This window comes from Dysidea avara, chromosome 10, assembly GCF_963678975.1.
Source record: "Dysidea avara chromosome 10, odDysAvar1.4, whole genome shotgun sequence".
In the NCBI taxonomy this organism is placed as follows: Eukaryota; Metazoa; Porifera; class Demospongiae; order Dictyoceratida; family Dysideidae; genus Dysidea; species Dysidea avara.
The window spans coordinates 13,595,314-13,610,518 of record NC_089281.1 but is presented as its reverse complement, the minus strand read 5'-3'; the positions used below and the strand labels follow the sequence as shown (position 1 = coordinate 13,610,518).

General features: G+C 39.6%; 4 protein-coding genes across 4 annotated transcripts; 2 read left to right on the top strand and 2 right to left on the bottom strand.

Moving 5' to 3' along the window:
- Positions 1 to 189: 189 nt before the first annotated feature.
- LOC136269215 (small ribosomal subunit protein RACK1-like) lies at positions 190 to 1,817 on the bottom strand. The gene is made up of 6 exons (XM_066064718.1): positions 1,616 to 1,817; positions 1,347 to 1,518; positions 912 to 1,059; positions 766 to 861; positions 461 to 712; positions 190 to 405 (listed from the first exon to the last, which is right to left on the bottom strand). Exons 1-6 carry the CDS (start codon positions 1,722 to 1,724, stop codon positions 244 to 246), a joined length of 939 nt encoding a protein of 312 aa, XP_065920790.1. The 5' UTR covers positions 1,725 to 1,817; the 3' UTR covers positions 190 to 243.
- On the top strand, positions 1,814 to 3,543 carry LOC136269216 (tRNA wybutosine-synthesizing protein 5-like). Its single transcript, XM_066064720.1, has 5 exons — positions 1,814 to 2,085; positions 2,133 to 2,202; positions 2,248 to 2,292; positions 2,609 to 2,746; positions 2,924 to 3,543. Exons 1-5 carry the CDS (start codon positions 1,853 to 1,855, stop codon positions 3,374 to 3,376), a joined length of 939 nt encoding a protein of 312 aa, XP_065920792.1. The 5' UTR covers positions 1,814 to 1,852; the 3' UTR covers positions 3,377 to 3,543.
- LOC136269223 (MAP3K12-binding inhibitory protein 1-like) lies at positions 3,338 to 5,832 on the bottom strand. Its single transcript, XM_066064727.1, has 6 exons — positions 5,670 to 5,832; positions 5,536 to 5,626; positions 5,415 to 5,486; positions 4,303 to 4,491; positions 3,575 to 3,672; positions 3,338 to 3,511 (listed from the first exon to the last, which is right to left on the bottom strand). Exons 1-6 carry the CDS (start codon positions 5,745 to 5,747, stop codon positions 3,380 to 3,382), a joined length of 660 nt encoding a protein of 219 aa, XP_065920799.1. The 5' UTR covers positions 5,748 to 5,832; the 3' UTR covers positions 3,338 to 3,379.
- LOC136269206 (serine/threonine-protein kinase Chk2-like) lies at positions 5,821 to 14,887 on the top strand. Its single transcript, XM_066064710.1, has 13 exons — positions 5,821 to 5,995; positions 6,048 to 6,169; positions 6,225 to 6,277; positions 6,327 to 6,483; positions 6,536 to 6,670; positions 7,039 to 7,095; positions 7,143 to 7,207; positions 7,397 to 7,496; positions 7,548 to 7,586; positions 7,636 to 7,850; positions 7,907 to 8,022; positions 14,272 to 14,444; positions 14,663 to 14,887. Exons 1-13 carry the CDS (start codon positions 5,866 to 5,868, stop codon positions 14,801 to 14,803), a joined length of 1,503 nt encoding a protein of 500 aa, XP_065920782.1. The 5' UTR covers positions 5,821 to 5,865; the 3' UTR covers positions 14,804 to 14,887.
- The last annotated feature ends 318 nt before the right edge of the window (positions 14,888 to 15,205 follow it).

Here is a 15,205-nt window from a genome sequence, read left to right as displayed (position 1 = left end):
TCCACATAAATTATGGGATTGTTTGCAAATCCACAAATTTTTTTACCTTTACACTGCTAAATCTCAAAAATATATTTCCCCTCAAAATATTCAGGCTAATACTGTGATATAATACCAGATAGGCAGAGAGTACTGATTCACTGGCCCCCAACAATTATATTACAACACAAACATGCAATGAGGTTGTACTTGTGGTATGAAAAAACAAATTTTTATTTATAATTAAGGGTACAACCAAGTCTCTCAGAGAGCAACAACATCAAACACTCTAATGAGATTATCAGTGTATCCTGCAAATAGTGTCTGTCCATCTGCTGACCATGCCAGCGACATGCAATCAACTCGGCCTGAGCTCTGGATTTGCTCAACACGGATCTCATCCACTTTAGACTTGCTCTCCAAATCCTGGACACACAATATAAATTTAAGCTGTGCAATAGTACTGTCATGTCTTGCATACCCATATCTTGATGGTTGGGCCAGTAGCTGCACAAAGCCAGTATCTGTTGGGACTAAATACAAGGGCATTGATCTCATTGGTACCATCCAGTGTGTAAAGGTGTTTCCCCTCATTCAAATCCCACAACATGGCTTGCCCATCCTTTCCGCCAGAAGCACACAGCGAACCATCAGGACTAACCGTCACACAGTTGAGATAGCCGTTGTGACCAAAATGATTTGTTTTCAACTTGCAATTGGTTAAGTTCCAGACCTTTATAAACAACCAGCTGGAGTGCATTCTAAATAATCTTCATTCTAACATACTTTCACTAGCTTGTCCCAACCACAGGAAACTATTATGGGATTCTGAGTGTTAGGAGAAAATCGGACACAAGATACCCACTCTGTGTGCCCATCATCCTGCAAAATTAGTACCAGCTAATAAAATAACATCCCTTACTGATGCTCACCATTATGGTATATTTACACTGTCCCAATGTGTTCCACAGTTTGATAGTTTTGTCACGTGACGCTGACACTATCTGTCTGTTGTCTGCTGAGAAGGCAACACTCAGTACGTCTTTTGTGTGTCCCACAAACCGTCTGGTAGTGTTACCACTAGAGAATTTACAGCATTAAGTCACACACACACACACACACACACACACACACACACACACACACACACACACACACACACACACACACACACACACACACACACACACACACACACACACACACACACACACACACACACACACACACACACACACACACACACACACACACAGAGGTATAAACAATAGACCGCACGCTAAAAATATGCAGATAGAAAAACAAGTTTTTTTTAAAAAACTACACACAAAGACAATGACAGAGACACACATTTGTTCATAACTTACGAACTAAGGTCCCATAATCTGAGCGTACCATCCCAGGAGCCAGACAGAGCGAACTGTGCATCCAGTGATATTACAACATCAGATACAAAGTTGTTATGTCCTCGAAGAGACTTCTTTGCTATGCCATAATTTGCATCGTCCCTTGTTAGTTGCCACACAATTATTGATCTATCTGTTAAAACAATGCATTAATTAAGCTATTACTATAGTAGTTTTGGTGAACGAAATAGTGAAGTTTATAAGCATGAGCTACAATCACGTGGGGGTACCTCTGGAAGCAGACAAAATCATATCAGGGTTGGCTGAAGTGGTCGCAATTTGCGTGACCCACCCAGAGTGACCCTTAAGAATCCCCTTCGGCTTCAGCTGCTCCGTCATCGCCTTTACAAGTTAGGATGGCGAAGGATTACTACACACAATCGCTCAGGTGAGAAGAAAGGGAAACCGTCCCACATATACGGTAGTACCCACGTGTTTTTGAAATATTTTCACACGGCGAATTGAACATGGTATCTTGCAAAGTTGAAGTGCCTGTAGTGAACGTCAAATCCAGAGAAGAGTTTGAAGCACTTATTTATTGTAATAGAAAGCCAGCAGTAATCCGTGGATTTGATTTGGGCCCTGCTCCACAGCTGTGGACCGCAGACTACCTTAGAGGTGCGTGTGGAGACACGCCAGTAAAAGTACACGTGTGTCCCACACCGAAAATGGACTTCATTAGCAAGAACTTCGCCTACAAGTAGGGAATTGTACAGACATACATGTAGTAGTCTGTGTAATTTATAGGACACTACCTTTTAATCAGTTTGTAACACGAGCTTCTAAGGCTGTGCAAGACGAGTTTTTCTTTGAGAAGGTACACAATGTCCACATTGGTGTTGTCTTTATTACATCATGACAGGACGAGAAATACTACTTACGTTCACTGGGAAACAATCCAAGAAAGGTATGCTGGCTGCCTGCCTACGTACAATAGCAGAAATTATGTGTACTGTTCATGCCTTTGACATCATTCGATTGTAGTATTCTTCCATGATTGTAGTAGTTGGTAAATTTTGCCTATATGGTATTAAAAAGTTCATGTAGCCAGCTACTAAGTTTGCAAAAAAGTTTTCAAAATATCATGATCACAGGTATATTGATCATGTGGAAACTTGACATCTGACACTTATAAGAATTTTCTCTGTGTATAAACTGGCTTTGAGCCAGGACAATATTAGTGTTCACATGTCTATTGCACAAGTCACCAGCTTCTTTTTTAGGATGTGGCAGATTTCAGCCAAGACTGGCCACAGCTTTCAAAAGACATCACCCTTCCTCACTTCTTTGATGAAGCCAATTATTTCTCATCTGTGTTCCGAGTTAGCTCAGCTCAACTCCAGCTCTGGACTCATTATGATGTAAGCCTCTACAGTGTAATATGTATATTAATGGACACCCTGATATCTGTACAGGACACTTGTCCATAGTCCCATTTGTAGTAACTTGCACTGAAAAGAGGACACCTCAAAAATAAAAACTGTTGATGTGTTCCCAAGGTGTAGAGGGATACTGGTCTAACTCAAATGTTTTGTTAGGTGATGGATAATCTACTGGTACAAGTGGTGGGCAAGAAACGTGCAGTGTTATATGCTCCCAACGAAGTCCACAACTTGTATCTTGAGGGGGACAAGTCAGCTGTGTTAGATATAGACAATCCAGATGTTGACAAATATCCACTATTCAGCCAAGCTGTAGCACATGAGTGCTTGCTTCAGCCAGGGGACATCCTCTTTATTCCAGCACTTTGGTTCCACAACATTACCAGCCTGGAATTTGGTGTTGCCATCAATGTATTTTGGAGACATTTACACAAAGGTTTTTATGATACAAAAGACCCTTATGGAAACAAAGATCCCTTACCAGCACAAAGAGCAATTCAAGCAGTTGAGAGAGCACTAAAGTTGTTAAATGAGCTGCCTGATACTTATAAGGACTTCTATGCTCGTCGATTAGTGTCAACAATTGAATCAAATTCTTATACTAAATGACTCCTATCTAGTAGGTCTATGAAATGGTGTTCTGTGACTGGCTGCTGCTGGATGTCCTGCCATTATAGTTGGAGTGGGGGTGTGGTACGGATGTGTTCTGGGGGCTTTCCCTCGGCTCTTTTTACCTCCAGAAACCTGTAAAAATGATGTTTTAGTTGTTTTTTTTTTTAAAAACAATTATTTTTTGTACCTACTTACCATAGTTTGTACATATTCTGGTGAAAATGATTCCAGTTCAATTAATTGTTTTTCAAGTTGTTGAATTCGTGAGTGAACATCACTTACTGCAGGCCCTCCTGTAGTGAAGCAAATCCACCACATGAGAACACAAACTAGGTAACAGTGTTAGCTACAATGACAACAGAAACATTGGCAGAATTAGTAAAATCTGTTAACTAGATGTTCTTCATAATTATGTAGACATGCATTCTTTCAACATTTATCTAACTACCTGGCATATAGGTGGTTGTGTTGTGCATTAAAAATTACAAAGCAAGTGATTTCCTCTCAGCATGTGTTAATAGTAAAAGCAAATATAGTCTATGATAGTAGCTTGTCATTCAGTTGGTAAACACGGAGAATCCAGTTATGGATAACTAGACTACTACTATATGTAGCTAAGTAAATGCCATTTTGCAGTGCATGGTATATTTCAGTCTTCACTCTGTATAATAAAAAATAGTGTCCTGCTTATCTTAAAATCATTGGGGACTTGGCAAATCGTAATTTTCATGTTGCCTGAAATGTTTTCTTTTTCATATCCTTTCTAGTGCATGACATCCCACACTAACTGTACCAGATAGTTTTGTCAACCCGCATGAAAAAAACAAAAAAAACTAGCTAACTTGGTGAGTGTTCACTTTGCACATGCAATCAACCAAATTTCAATGTTACTGCCTCACTAATTTCCTTGTAGCATCCCTCACTTTTGTTGTGCACTTGTAGGTATTCTTCTATGCTACTAAGACGTTCCTCCAGTGGCCAGAAGGTGTTGTCTTGTGATCGTTGTTGTTCCTTGTGGTGAGGTAGTGCTGACGGACCAGTCAGGGCTGCCCTCAGCTCTGTGACACACCCACTAGCTGATAATGGTCCGGTCTTATTGTGGACCACATGAACTATGGTAACCATAGCAACATTGTGAACAACTCACCAATCTCAACATACACAACATCCAAAGTACATACCATGAGTGATAAGGAAACATTCATATGAAAACAAACTTTTGTTCTGGACAAAACTGTGAAAGGTTCATTTATGATGACTACATGTTTACTTTTATGAACATTTAGAGGATGACAAGTCTTGAAGTTTGCATGCAGGTACTCATAGTCTCAAATATTATGCCAGACCAAACAGTATTGGTGAATCACATACACATGCAGAATTTGATCAGTGATACTCTACTTGGTGTTAAGCCAGAGGAAGGCTTAAAAGTTAATGCAAATAGCAGCATGTTATAACATGTCTCAACAAGCCCAGTGAATGGTGGGGAAATGCAATGAGGTGCTCTTGTGCAGAAAATGTTAACAAGTAGTTCTGGACTGCATGATTTTGCAATTCCTATGTGGGCATAATCTTCATGGACTTCACAGATTTTTGGCTGTCCATGAATTTTTCATCCTCATCACTTCTCTATGCTAGTGATCCTCAAAATGAAACTGTGAAAATCTTAATTTGCAAAAAGTACCTGTCTTGGAAATTGTGTATGTGTATGGTAATAGAGTTGTTAAGAATCTTGGCTCAGTGGTGCAAGCAACATGGAAAGCTTTCTAGTGGGAACATTTATGTACTGCAGGGTACACCATACAATATTGAAAACACACACAGGTAATAAGTAGGTCTGACATGCAAGCCAAGATTAAGATCAGAGGTTACATTTGATACTTGCTGGTACAAAATAATGAAAATTTGTCCAATCTGCCACTGCAATTTGCCACTGTTTTACTATCACAAATGGCCTTTACAGTGCAAAGTTTACTCCCTTCTATATTGGGGACCTTGTTTTGGAATGATATGTAATCTTTACAATTGACCATACCACTAATGTGACTTGTTGAAGAGCCCAATCTTGTGATCTTCACTGAATCTGTCCGAGCACATGTGCTAGTAGCTATAGCAACATAATTACTAAACTACTACATGTAACTCAACTATTCTACCATTGGGTGGGTGGGAACAGAACTCGTGTTGGTTGCTAATGTCAATTTGCTGCCTCTTGTATTTCATGAAGGCAGTGATTCTCTTCTGAACCTAAAACAGACCCGTATTAACGCGCATACACACTTAACCACACCTCGCTCCTAGTCGCACAAATCTGTACACTATCTGACGTGTCCAACACGCTCGTCTGAGTAGAAGCTTCACTACTCATCACTGAATATTCAGACTCAAGCAATGCTTTCTGCACGGCGCTTAATAATTAATCTAGACTCACGTGGGTTCCACCACGTGGTTTCGAAACTTTATTCCATAAAAATATTTCGCGCGCGATGGACGATTCAGCCACGCTGGATGTGATAGACGGCGGCTACAATGCCGTCTACGATAGTGATGAAGAGGAGAGCACAGCGGAAATGTGGGGACGATGTTTTCCTATCGGAAAAGGGTTCACAGCGCAAGGTACATTCCTGCCGTGATTATAAACAAGCTGCTCACGTGAATTGCTGTTCAGAGCTGGTGAAGGACGAATACACGTTTGGTCGCGACTCTTCTTGCGACCATTCCTTTAATGTGTCAGCTAAGAAGAGCGTCCACTTTGCAGCTATTAGTAAAGTACACTTCAGAATATTTAGAGTATGCCAAATTCAACTTGATGTGACAAGCTTGATCACAGCTACATCTCATGTAGGTGAAGGAGAAATCTAATACAAGCAAGTACAATGTATTCCTTGAGGATAAGAGGTAATTTTCACCTAAACATGTTTGGCTTCTACTTTCCTCCTGTGTGTAGCTCCAATGGAACATTCGTTAATGGTGAGAAAGTTGGTAGGGGAAAGAAGAGGGTTCTCAACAACAATGATGAAATTGCTCTGTCACTGGCCAAGAATAAAGCATTTATTTTCTGTGATTGCGGACAAGGAAGCCCAGATACATCAAAGCTACCAGAGGTACTATATACTACATCTGAGATCATGCATTTGCTATCATTAATAACTTCAGGAGTTTAGAGAAAAGTACACTCTGTCAAAAACCATTGGGAGAGGGGCATGCGGTGAAGTCAAATTAGCATTTGAGAAGGATTCGTGTAGAAAATTTGCTGTAAAAGTTATCAGCAAAAAGACGTTCAGCATGGGGGTAAGTTGTAATGAAGTAAAGTCTAGCCAGTCAGTACTGCACATAGTAGAACACATCAGGTGATAATATCGTGACCTGTATGTGTGGGATAATTGTGCTATACTAACTGGAGTGGTACTGAAACACTATCAGTCACTGTGTTATGTCTGTGGTGTTCAATTGCACTCCTACATTAATTGTGTATATATGTTTGTTATGGAGTATGCTTCTCTGTAATGGACACTGTCACCAGCCAACTCAAATGTGTGAATGGTGAATGATACTGACCTGTCTAGTGTAACCACCAGCTTAAAAAACTTAGCTAAGTGGACATGCAGGTTTCACTGTGTTTAATACATCTCTTTCAAGTTTAATTTATTTCTGTGCAGCCCAAAATTGGACCAGCTGTGATGGATGAAGTAAAGATACTCAAGTCAATGAGACATGTAAGGAGAGTAACATGCTAAACAATCTATTTTTCCATCTTTTCCAGCCTTGTATAATACGTATCGAGGACATGTATGATACAATTGACACCCTGTACATTGTACTGGAACTGTGAGTGTTGATGTTATCTTGTGGAACCTGTTAATGTGGACACTTAAAAGACACATCCAGACACTTTATGGTTCCAAAGTATCCCTTAGTACACAAACTGACCTTGATAGCCAGGACACTGGTCCCAAGATGTCCATATTTTACAAGTTCCAGTCTACATGTGCCTGTAAAGTAAGCCCACTGTTTTAGTGTTGAAGGTGGAGAGCTATTTGACAGAATTGTTAAAGTGGGAAAATTTTCTGAAGATATTGCTAAAATGCTATTCTACCAGATGCTGCTTGCAGTAAAAGTAGGTGTGGCTGCTCACATGATCTCTAATTACTCCTTGTTCCCTATCTAGTATCTACATGATAGAGGAATCACACACAGGGATTTGAAGGTATTTATTTGATTGCGGGTTTAGTGTAATATCTTGTGTCTCTATATAGCCTGAAAATGTTTTGCTCTCCTCGGACAGTGCTAATGAAACTTTAATAAAAGTTACTGACTTTGGTTTATCTCGTGTGGTTGGTGAACACTCTTTGATGAAGACACTTTGTGGGACGCCATCTTATCTTGCTCCAGAAGTACTGACTTCAGCAAATAAAGAAGGATATGGCAAGGCTGTCGACTGTTGGAGCTTAGGAGTTATTCTATTTATTTGGTACAGACACTACACACATTGTCTTCAAAAATACTTATAACTTTGTTGTTTAACAGTTTGGCTGGATACCCGCCATTTTCAGATGAAATCAAAGAGTATTCTCTACACGATCAAATAGTCAATGCCAGATACACCTTCCCGGATGAATACTGGGACAGTGTTAGCACAGATGGTAAGCAATAACCACAGCTGTTATTCAACAGCGAAGCTTTTACTTATCGCTACTAGTTAATATGTACAGTATTTGGGCAATTCTAAATTAGTGCTCTTGACATCATATTCAGCTGGTTTAAAGCTTACCTAGACAGATGCTAAAAGCATTATGGGGTGAGGATGATCTAGAAGACTTCAAGGATGTGGACATGCACATGTGATTGCTAGCTACCGTATAGCCTAAATATTTTGAGGGGAAAATATTTCAAGGTTGAGCAATGTTACTAAAAATAAAATCTTCGCGGATTTGCAAACACTCCCAAAATGTATTAGACTATATGGAGGTCTAAATATTTCAAGGCTAAAATTTTCACTGATAACCCCCAAAATTGCGAAATCAGCGAAAATTTTCCCTCTCAGGCTATGCGGTATAGGATCAGTATAGTAGAGCGGCTAAGCAACAAATTTTGACAATCTTTCATGTAATAAAAACAACAAATTTTCTGTGGAAGTTGAGTGAGGTACACTAAATCATTTGAGTTACGGTGCCATGTCAAAATCAGCCTTAGGGCATGTTTGAAAACCAGGTTTTCTAGCTATTCAGGAAACCATGCAAGTGTATTCAAAAATCTTCTATTTAGCTTTGATAGTGTGAGTGTATTTCAAACTTACAGGTGCAATCAGAGAGTGTGATATGAATTAAGCAAATATTGTACCAAGTTTGGTGCTTTTATCAAAAGCGGACAATTTTTTTTGCTTGGCCGCTCTACTGGTAGTTAACGTATACAACTTTATTAAAAGCTTAGTGTGTTGATCCCTAGGACAGTGACAGTGGTCAGTATTTTGTGTACTGGCAAGTTCACTTTTGATCAAATATTAACACCTAGCTACATCTCTACTGGTACTGTTGATTGTTTGCTGAATGTCCCCCATACAAACATTACGTGCCATTTCCTTCTTACTAGTAGTTAAATTGTGGCTTCCCTTTCTTTGCTGGTCATTGCAGCATGCCTAGCTAATCTATATAGAGCGGCATTATAGAAGTACAGTGTCAATATGTGCTGAAACCTTGTTTGTCTTTGCTTCTTGGGCCGTCACATTCTCTTCTAATCTCTCCTCTCTTAATCTCTTTCCATATTGATTCATGTGTTCTCAGGAAATTTTCATGCGTGTGATGTACAAACCATTTTAACTACCAAGTGTGGGGCTTTCTGGTTTCTTCAGGAAATTTTTGTCCACACGACATACATAATGCTCAACTGGCGAAATTGCTTTCAATTATGGCCTGGGCATTTATTTTGTTCAAGCAATTTTTTACCCTAGCTATTAAATGACACTAATGATTGCACTAGATAGTGTATCCATTGTAACTGGAAACATTTGTGACTGCAAATGAATTGGTGTAACAGCTAGTGAGTTGTAATGCAAAAGCTGAAGGTGTGTAATAGTACCCGATCGAGATACTCTAATAGAACAGTCATCCAAATAGAACGCTCATCTAACAATTTAGAATAGAAGACAACAAGACGGTCCCCAAGCTGGCCTGTGCAGGCTGGCTTTGGGGCTTTACACATACAAAAGGAGGAACATTGTGATATAAAAGTTACTATCGATTGTGATTATGATAGTTGGTACTATCACTGGGAGCCCATAAACACCTTGTGACACTGGGTTCCTGCTATGGCTCAACTCTATTGAACCAGTAGCCTATAAGTGCTGCAAGGCCTTGCGGCGCTTGTGGGCTCCAGAATTTTAAGTTTGATTAGGGATCATAGAAATAAAAAGTAGGGAAACAAGGGAGGTCACCTACATCTGGCAGGTGTACTTTACAGCTGAGTGATAGTGGCGATTAATTGGATAGCACGATAGTAGCTATCGTGATTACTTATTCACATCTGTGCTTGATCAAAAATATGTATAACAAAGCAAATATGATAATTTTGAAGTTCAGAAAACTGTAAAAGATAACGACTGTAGTACTGATACATAACAAGAGTGTTAGAAAAGCAGATGTGTGGTGTGTACGTAATTGGAGTATTCAAGTGTTGGTATACATGAGGTTGAGTGTCTTTAATTTAATAACTGCTAGTAATTATCATGATACTATCGTTATCGTGATATAATAGTTACTATCAAATCGTGATTATGATAGTGTAGTATCCCTCAGCTCTAGTTTCACTACATTTTATTTTTATGATTCCTAGTCAAATTTAAAATTCCTAATTTTTCCTTTGTTTACTTTTTTGGTGAACGTGTGCATACCGTATCAAAAGAAAAAAAATGGCACCAGATTTAATGATTTTGTCTGCTGAAAAGTAAAGGAACCATTACACTTTGTGTTCAGCCCGTTACAAGTGAAGAATAGTATATCGCCTCTGCAATCCATCTAGTCACTATGGAATTACAAATGATTCTTGTTACAACACATCATGCACTACCACGAACACATTGCACTATTAGCAAAGAGAAATACCGTATAACGGGTTAATTTTGAAGGGGAAATTTTCAAGGAGCAGCTGCTAATATAAATTTCAAAAGTATAATTTTTGATGCTCTATTATCTAATAGGGTCTCTTTCTTTAATGGGCTTTCCCTTTCTTTCGGGGTTTTATTCAAAAGATATAATAGTAGAAGGAATAGGAGGACAGTATATTTATGGGGGTATTTATTGGTTGGGATTAGTATCTATATTGTTTACAGGAGGATATTCAATTCGTTTGTTAGTATTGGCAGGAGGGGGATTATGAAAAGGGTCAGGTAAAGGTGTAGGTGGTATAAGAGAAGGAACTTGGTTGACTTTGTTACCATTAGTGTGTTTAAGTTTGGGTAGTATAATATTGGGATTTAGTGCGATAGGGCCTTTAATGTCCGGGCAGTTGTTGCCACTAAAATTATTTTTGTAAGTGCGTGTTAAATTAAGTGAAGACAGTGACCACGCGTAGCGGTACAATCAAAATTGAGACATTCATTAGGTGTTATTGTATTGGAACTGCTCCACTATAGGAAAGGTGGTTTTGCCAATGGGAAACGGGTAATCTTCACCATCGATTTGCTGTGGGTGTGGCCGTTGCAGTGTCAATAAAACCAAGGTGTTGGCCTACTGGGCACGGAAAGAGATATCATACATTCGTTCTGTATTTCTGCTACCCGGGATGATAAGATGTGGAGTTCCATTTAATAGTGGACAGAATTCGGCCGACCTGGCACAAGGCAGCTTTATATTCGATGAGTTAAATTTTTGTAGAAGCTGTGTTCTTTGAATAATTCAAAAATTAAACTCCTTCAAAAATAACCTGTTATACGGTAAGGAGAACAAAGGTAAGTCCGTGATGTATGCATTGTATGTATGCCAAACGACACCTGTAAGCAATGTCTAACAGTGAAAAAATCAAGCCTATAGCATTAGCATTAGCTGTTATTGAGTTATGCTTGTCTGAAGACATCAGTCAGTTAGGCAGCAGCAGTTTATCGGTCAGTAGAAAACTACTCTTAAAAATATTTGTAGCAACCTATTGCTTGGTTATATCTAACCAATGCTGCCAAAGTGTCGTGAGGCTGTTTTTCTGGTAATTTTTTTTGTGAGAAAGTGTAAACTTTCATGTTCCCTTAATTCTAACATAAATGCTGCGATGCTGCGGCATTTGTTTTGCTAAGCTTTGAATAGACCAGTTCATTTAAGGACCTTAAAAATGCAATTAGTGTTAATTGCATATGACGTAACAACTGGATGCTGTGGATGCCCATAAAAATGTATTGAAGCCATTGAGAAAACGATGATAATCGATGGTTAAATCTCCATTACTTACAAAGTATACGATATGTTCCAATTCTCTGTACATAGAACGAAACTACATTAATTTCTCTTTCGCTTCATGGTTGTCTGCTGTGAATAGCTAGTCTGGCGTAGCCGACCCGCGCGTGTAACGCGAGGGTCTGGTGACAGCCGCATTCAGTACTTGTGCCAGCCTTACGAAAAACTGGTGCGTCCAATCACATCGCTTAGTGACCAATTAACAACATTCTATGACGTTATTCCGATTTGGCCACTGATTATGGCGAGCTTCTTATGTCTTTTCCACAACCAGCACAAATGTAAGGGTTTGTAGAGGAAATAGATGTCATTCAAGTACAGTAGCTGTCGCGCTTTGTTACCGGAAATTGTGCAAGTGTTTCACATGTATTTTCAAATTTAATTGCATTCCATCTGCACAGGTACTGAATGCGGCTGTCGCCAGACCCTCGCGCTACGCGCGCTACGCGCGCGGGTCGGCTACGCCAGACTAGTGAATAGCGTAAAGGATGAGCGAGTTATAGAGCCGTAAAGTTTAAGATTTTGCTAACCAATGCTTTCCATGGCTGGTAATAGTGAGTTTGTACTTGAAAACAATTCAGAACTGATTGACAAAGGCTTGTAGCAGAGTTTTCTGTGGTTCGCGTCAAAGGTAAAGGCTACTATCGACTTAAACGGGCCAACAAGCAAACACCATGTTTAGTGAGCCAGCAAACACCATCCAAGTGATCCTAACGCTTGTTTTAGTGTTGTTATTCCATGTAAACATAGAAACAAGCACCTGCTTGCATGCTTCGTCACTAGACAACTTTTTCGCCAGGCGCTTTCAACTTCAGCAGCTCATAACTCCCAATCGCTACACCTAGAAGCAGCAGACAACCACCATCAGGTGTAGAAATTAATGTAGTTTTCCATGCTGTCTTCACAACACGGATATCTTCTTTGCTTTTTGTGTAACAAAGGATTTAGTTCCCGTGGTTGTCTGTTTCCCAATGGTTTCTGTACATTTTCATGGCTAACCACAGCATCCAGTATTGTGCAACAGCAAATACCACAGCAATTAAAATACTTTCACATTAAATGAACTGGTCTAATAGCAACTTCACATTTGCATTAAAAGATTGAGATACTCTAATAGAACAGTCACTACTTGTAATATTATTATGTATGGCTTATTTTACTTTTCTCTAGTACAATACTGGTGAACCAGTAAGAAAGGTAAGAGAACTTCCTGACTGCCCCCCCCCCCCCGAGTAACAATTACTGAAAAGTTATGTGGCCATTACACTTCATTATCAGCTATGCTCCACTTGTTATATAGTTTATAGAACTTTGCGTGGGCGAGATCAAAGGAAAAAGTGTACTTTAAATTTCATAAAGTACACTCTCAGCCGGCCAACTGCTTCATCGACCACAAAGAGTGCTTTATTCGTTCAATAAAGCACTCTTTGTGGGCAATAAAGCACAGTTGCCCACGTGCCTTAGTGTAGGCTAATAGCCTACGGGCTTGCGCCAGTACGACTAATCACCCAAGCCGGTGAAGGCTGATAGCCTTACCGCACTGAGTGATCAATCACCCCAGCCAATACGAGTTCCACCACTATATTGCTTTTATAGACATACCTAAATGCTTCAATGATGGGTGGGAGAAGGTAACGTTGCTGTTACGTTTGTTAATGTAAACGGACAAGTCCTGGAGATATCACGGAAATACTTCACCATGTGACTCACAATAGAATCGATTGTGGGTTGCGAGCAAAACCTGCCAAAAGACGCAATGAAGGTTTACTATGCCAAACTATGGTGAAATACACGTGAGTTACTTTGTTAAACTAGTTTGTGCATTCAGGCTGCTAATAGTTTGTGCAACGTTTGTTAATTACGAGTCCTAGTGTATGGTGAAACTACATGACTGGAAAGTTCCATAAATCATTTAAAGCATAGCCTTGCTCGTGCTATATGAAAAATAAAGTACTCGGCTGCGCGCCTCGTACTTTATTTTTCATATAGTACTCGCGGCTATGCTTTAACATATACGTAAAGTGACTCACTACAAGAATTATGGACAATTCTCATGATATAGTAGAAGCCATAATGTGCTACTTGCAAATCAACACAAAACTCCCAGTAGTGGAGAATGCAAAGGAGGGTCCATGATGCATGCCCTGTAGCTCCTACAGTTGGTGAAAAGGCACGTCTTTGGCCAAAGCAATGTCAGACAGTAAAGAAATCAAGTCTATTGCCTTAGCTATAGAGATGTCTTGGCTGAAGGCATCAGTCAGTTAGTCAGTCAGTAGAAAATCCAGTTAGATAAAATCCATAGAAACTTGTTAGAAGTATTTGGCGGGTTGCACATTTGGGTTTGATTATGAATACATGCCAAGCTGTGATGGAGGGTAGCTGTCAGAATGCCCAAACCTTCATGATCCCTACTATACAGTACTACTGCACTATATGATGAATAATTTACATCTATAGCAAAGGACCTGATTCAGCGGTTGCTGACACTAGACCCAAAGGAGCGCATCACAATGGAGGAAGCAATGAGACACAAGTGGCTACAAGATGATGAAATGAAGCAGAAAGTTCAGAAATTGATGGATGAAGAAGTGAAAAATCTACCCAGTGACATGCCTCCACCAGCCTTACCAGTATGTTGTCTTTGTACAGTGGCTACCTCCTCGTTATAGTGGTCATGTTAAGTATGTACAGGGGGATAGGTCCCAAATATAGCTAAGGTATACCTCATGACTTTCAAGACCATTTCATTGAACAGGTCCCAAACATCATACTTCATATTTTTGGTCCCAAAGATGATCCTATTTGTTTTGGTTTCACTGTACCATTTGATATGACTTTTTGTATACAGCTACGCAAGCGTCCCAGTTCAGAAGACGACAGTACCACAAGTAGCAGTAAACGAAGTTGCCTAGAGACACCACCACCAGTTTCACCAAACAATAGTTTTAGTAGTCTGAACTCAAGTACCAATAGTAATACATCATCATAACAACATATGCATTGACCAACTCCTTCTATAGTTATTTTTACATTTCAATGATTATAGATTTAACCAATCAAATTGTCAACAAGACCTGCTGTGATGATGTCATGTACGAAGGGAACTGCCTTATGTAACCATGGCCACCAGACCAGGAAACTCACCAAACATGACCAACTAGGGAGCAGGTTTCACAGAATAGCACAGCTGCTTAAATTGTGACTGCACCATGAAAACTGGCTAAAACTGAGTTTCAAAACGTGTAATAAAGGAAGGGCCAAGATGCAAGTAGTCAGGAAGAAAACTTTTCTGGCTAAAGTGATACTTTTTATAATGAGATGTTTAATTGTTGGTCTTGAGAAATTTAAAGGCATAGTATAATAGCAAACACCTGGTATTACTGTTACTGAC

What these genes read in the sequence shown, in the direction of transcription:
- LOC136269215 (XM_066064718.1), bottom strand. Translation starts at nt 1,724, where the DNA reads ATGACGGAGCAGCTGAAGCCGAAGGGGATTCTTAAGGGTCACTCTGGG. An exon ending in GATTTTGTCTGCTTCCAGAG is followed by an intron (nt 1,519 to 1,615) that starts GTACCCCCACGT and finishes TTGTTTTAACAG; the next exon opens with ATAGATCAATAATTGTGTGG. An exon ending in AGATTATGGGACCTTAGTTC is followed by an intron (nt 1,060 to 1,346) that starts GTAAGTTATGAA and finishes TAAATTCTCTAG; the next exon opens with TGGTAACACTACCAGACGGT.
- LOC136269216 (XM_066064720.1), top strand. Translation starts at nt 1,853, where the DNA reads ATGGTATCTTGCAAAGTTGAAGTGCCTGTAGTGAACGTCAAATCCAGA. An exon ending in AGCAAGAACTTCGCCTACAA is followed by an intron (nt 2,086 to 2,132) that starts GTAGGGAATTGT and finishes TGTAATTTATAG; the next exon opens with GACACTACCTTTTAATCAGT. An exon ending in TGGGAAACAATCCAAGAAAG is followed by an intron (nt 2,293 to 2,608) that starts GTATGCTGGCTG and finishes CTTCTTTTTTAG; the next exon opens with GATGTGGCAGATTTCAGCCA.
- LOC136269223 (XM_066064727.1), bottom strand. Translation starts at nt 5,747, where the DNA reads ATGAGTAGTGAAGCTTCTACTCAGACGAGCGTGTTGGACACGTCAGAT. An exon ending in TTTGTGCGACTAGGAGCGAG is followed by an intron (nt 5,627 to 5,669) that starts GTGTGGTTAAGT and finishes GGTCTGTTTTAG; the next exon opens with GTTCAGAAGAGAATCACTGC. An exon ending in TTCAACAAGTCACATTAGTG is followed by an intron (nt 4,492 to 5,414) that starts GTATGGTCAATT and finishes TGGTTACCATAG; the next exon opens with TTCATGTGGTCCACAATAAG.
- LOC136269206 (XM_066064710.1), top strand. Translation starts at nt 5,866, where the DNA reads ATGGACGATTCAGCCACGCTGGATGTGATAGACGGCGGCTACAATGCC. An exon ending in AAAAGGGTTCACAGCGCAAG is followed by an intron (nt 5,996 to 6,047) that starts GTACATTCCTGC and finishes ATTGCTGTTCAG; the next exon opens with AGCTGGTGAAGGACGAATAC. An exon ending in ATACATCAAAGCTACCAGAG is followed by an intron (nt 6,484 to 6,535) that starts GTACTATATACT and finishes TAATAACTTCAG; the next exon opens with GAGTTTAGAGAAAAGTACAC.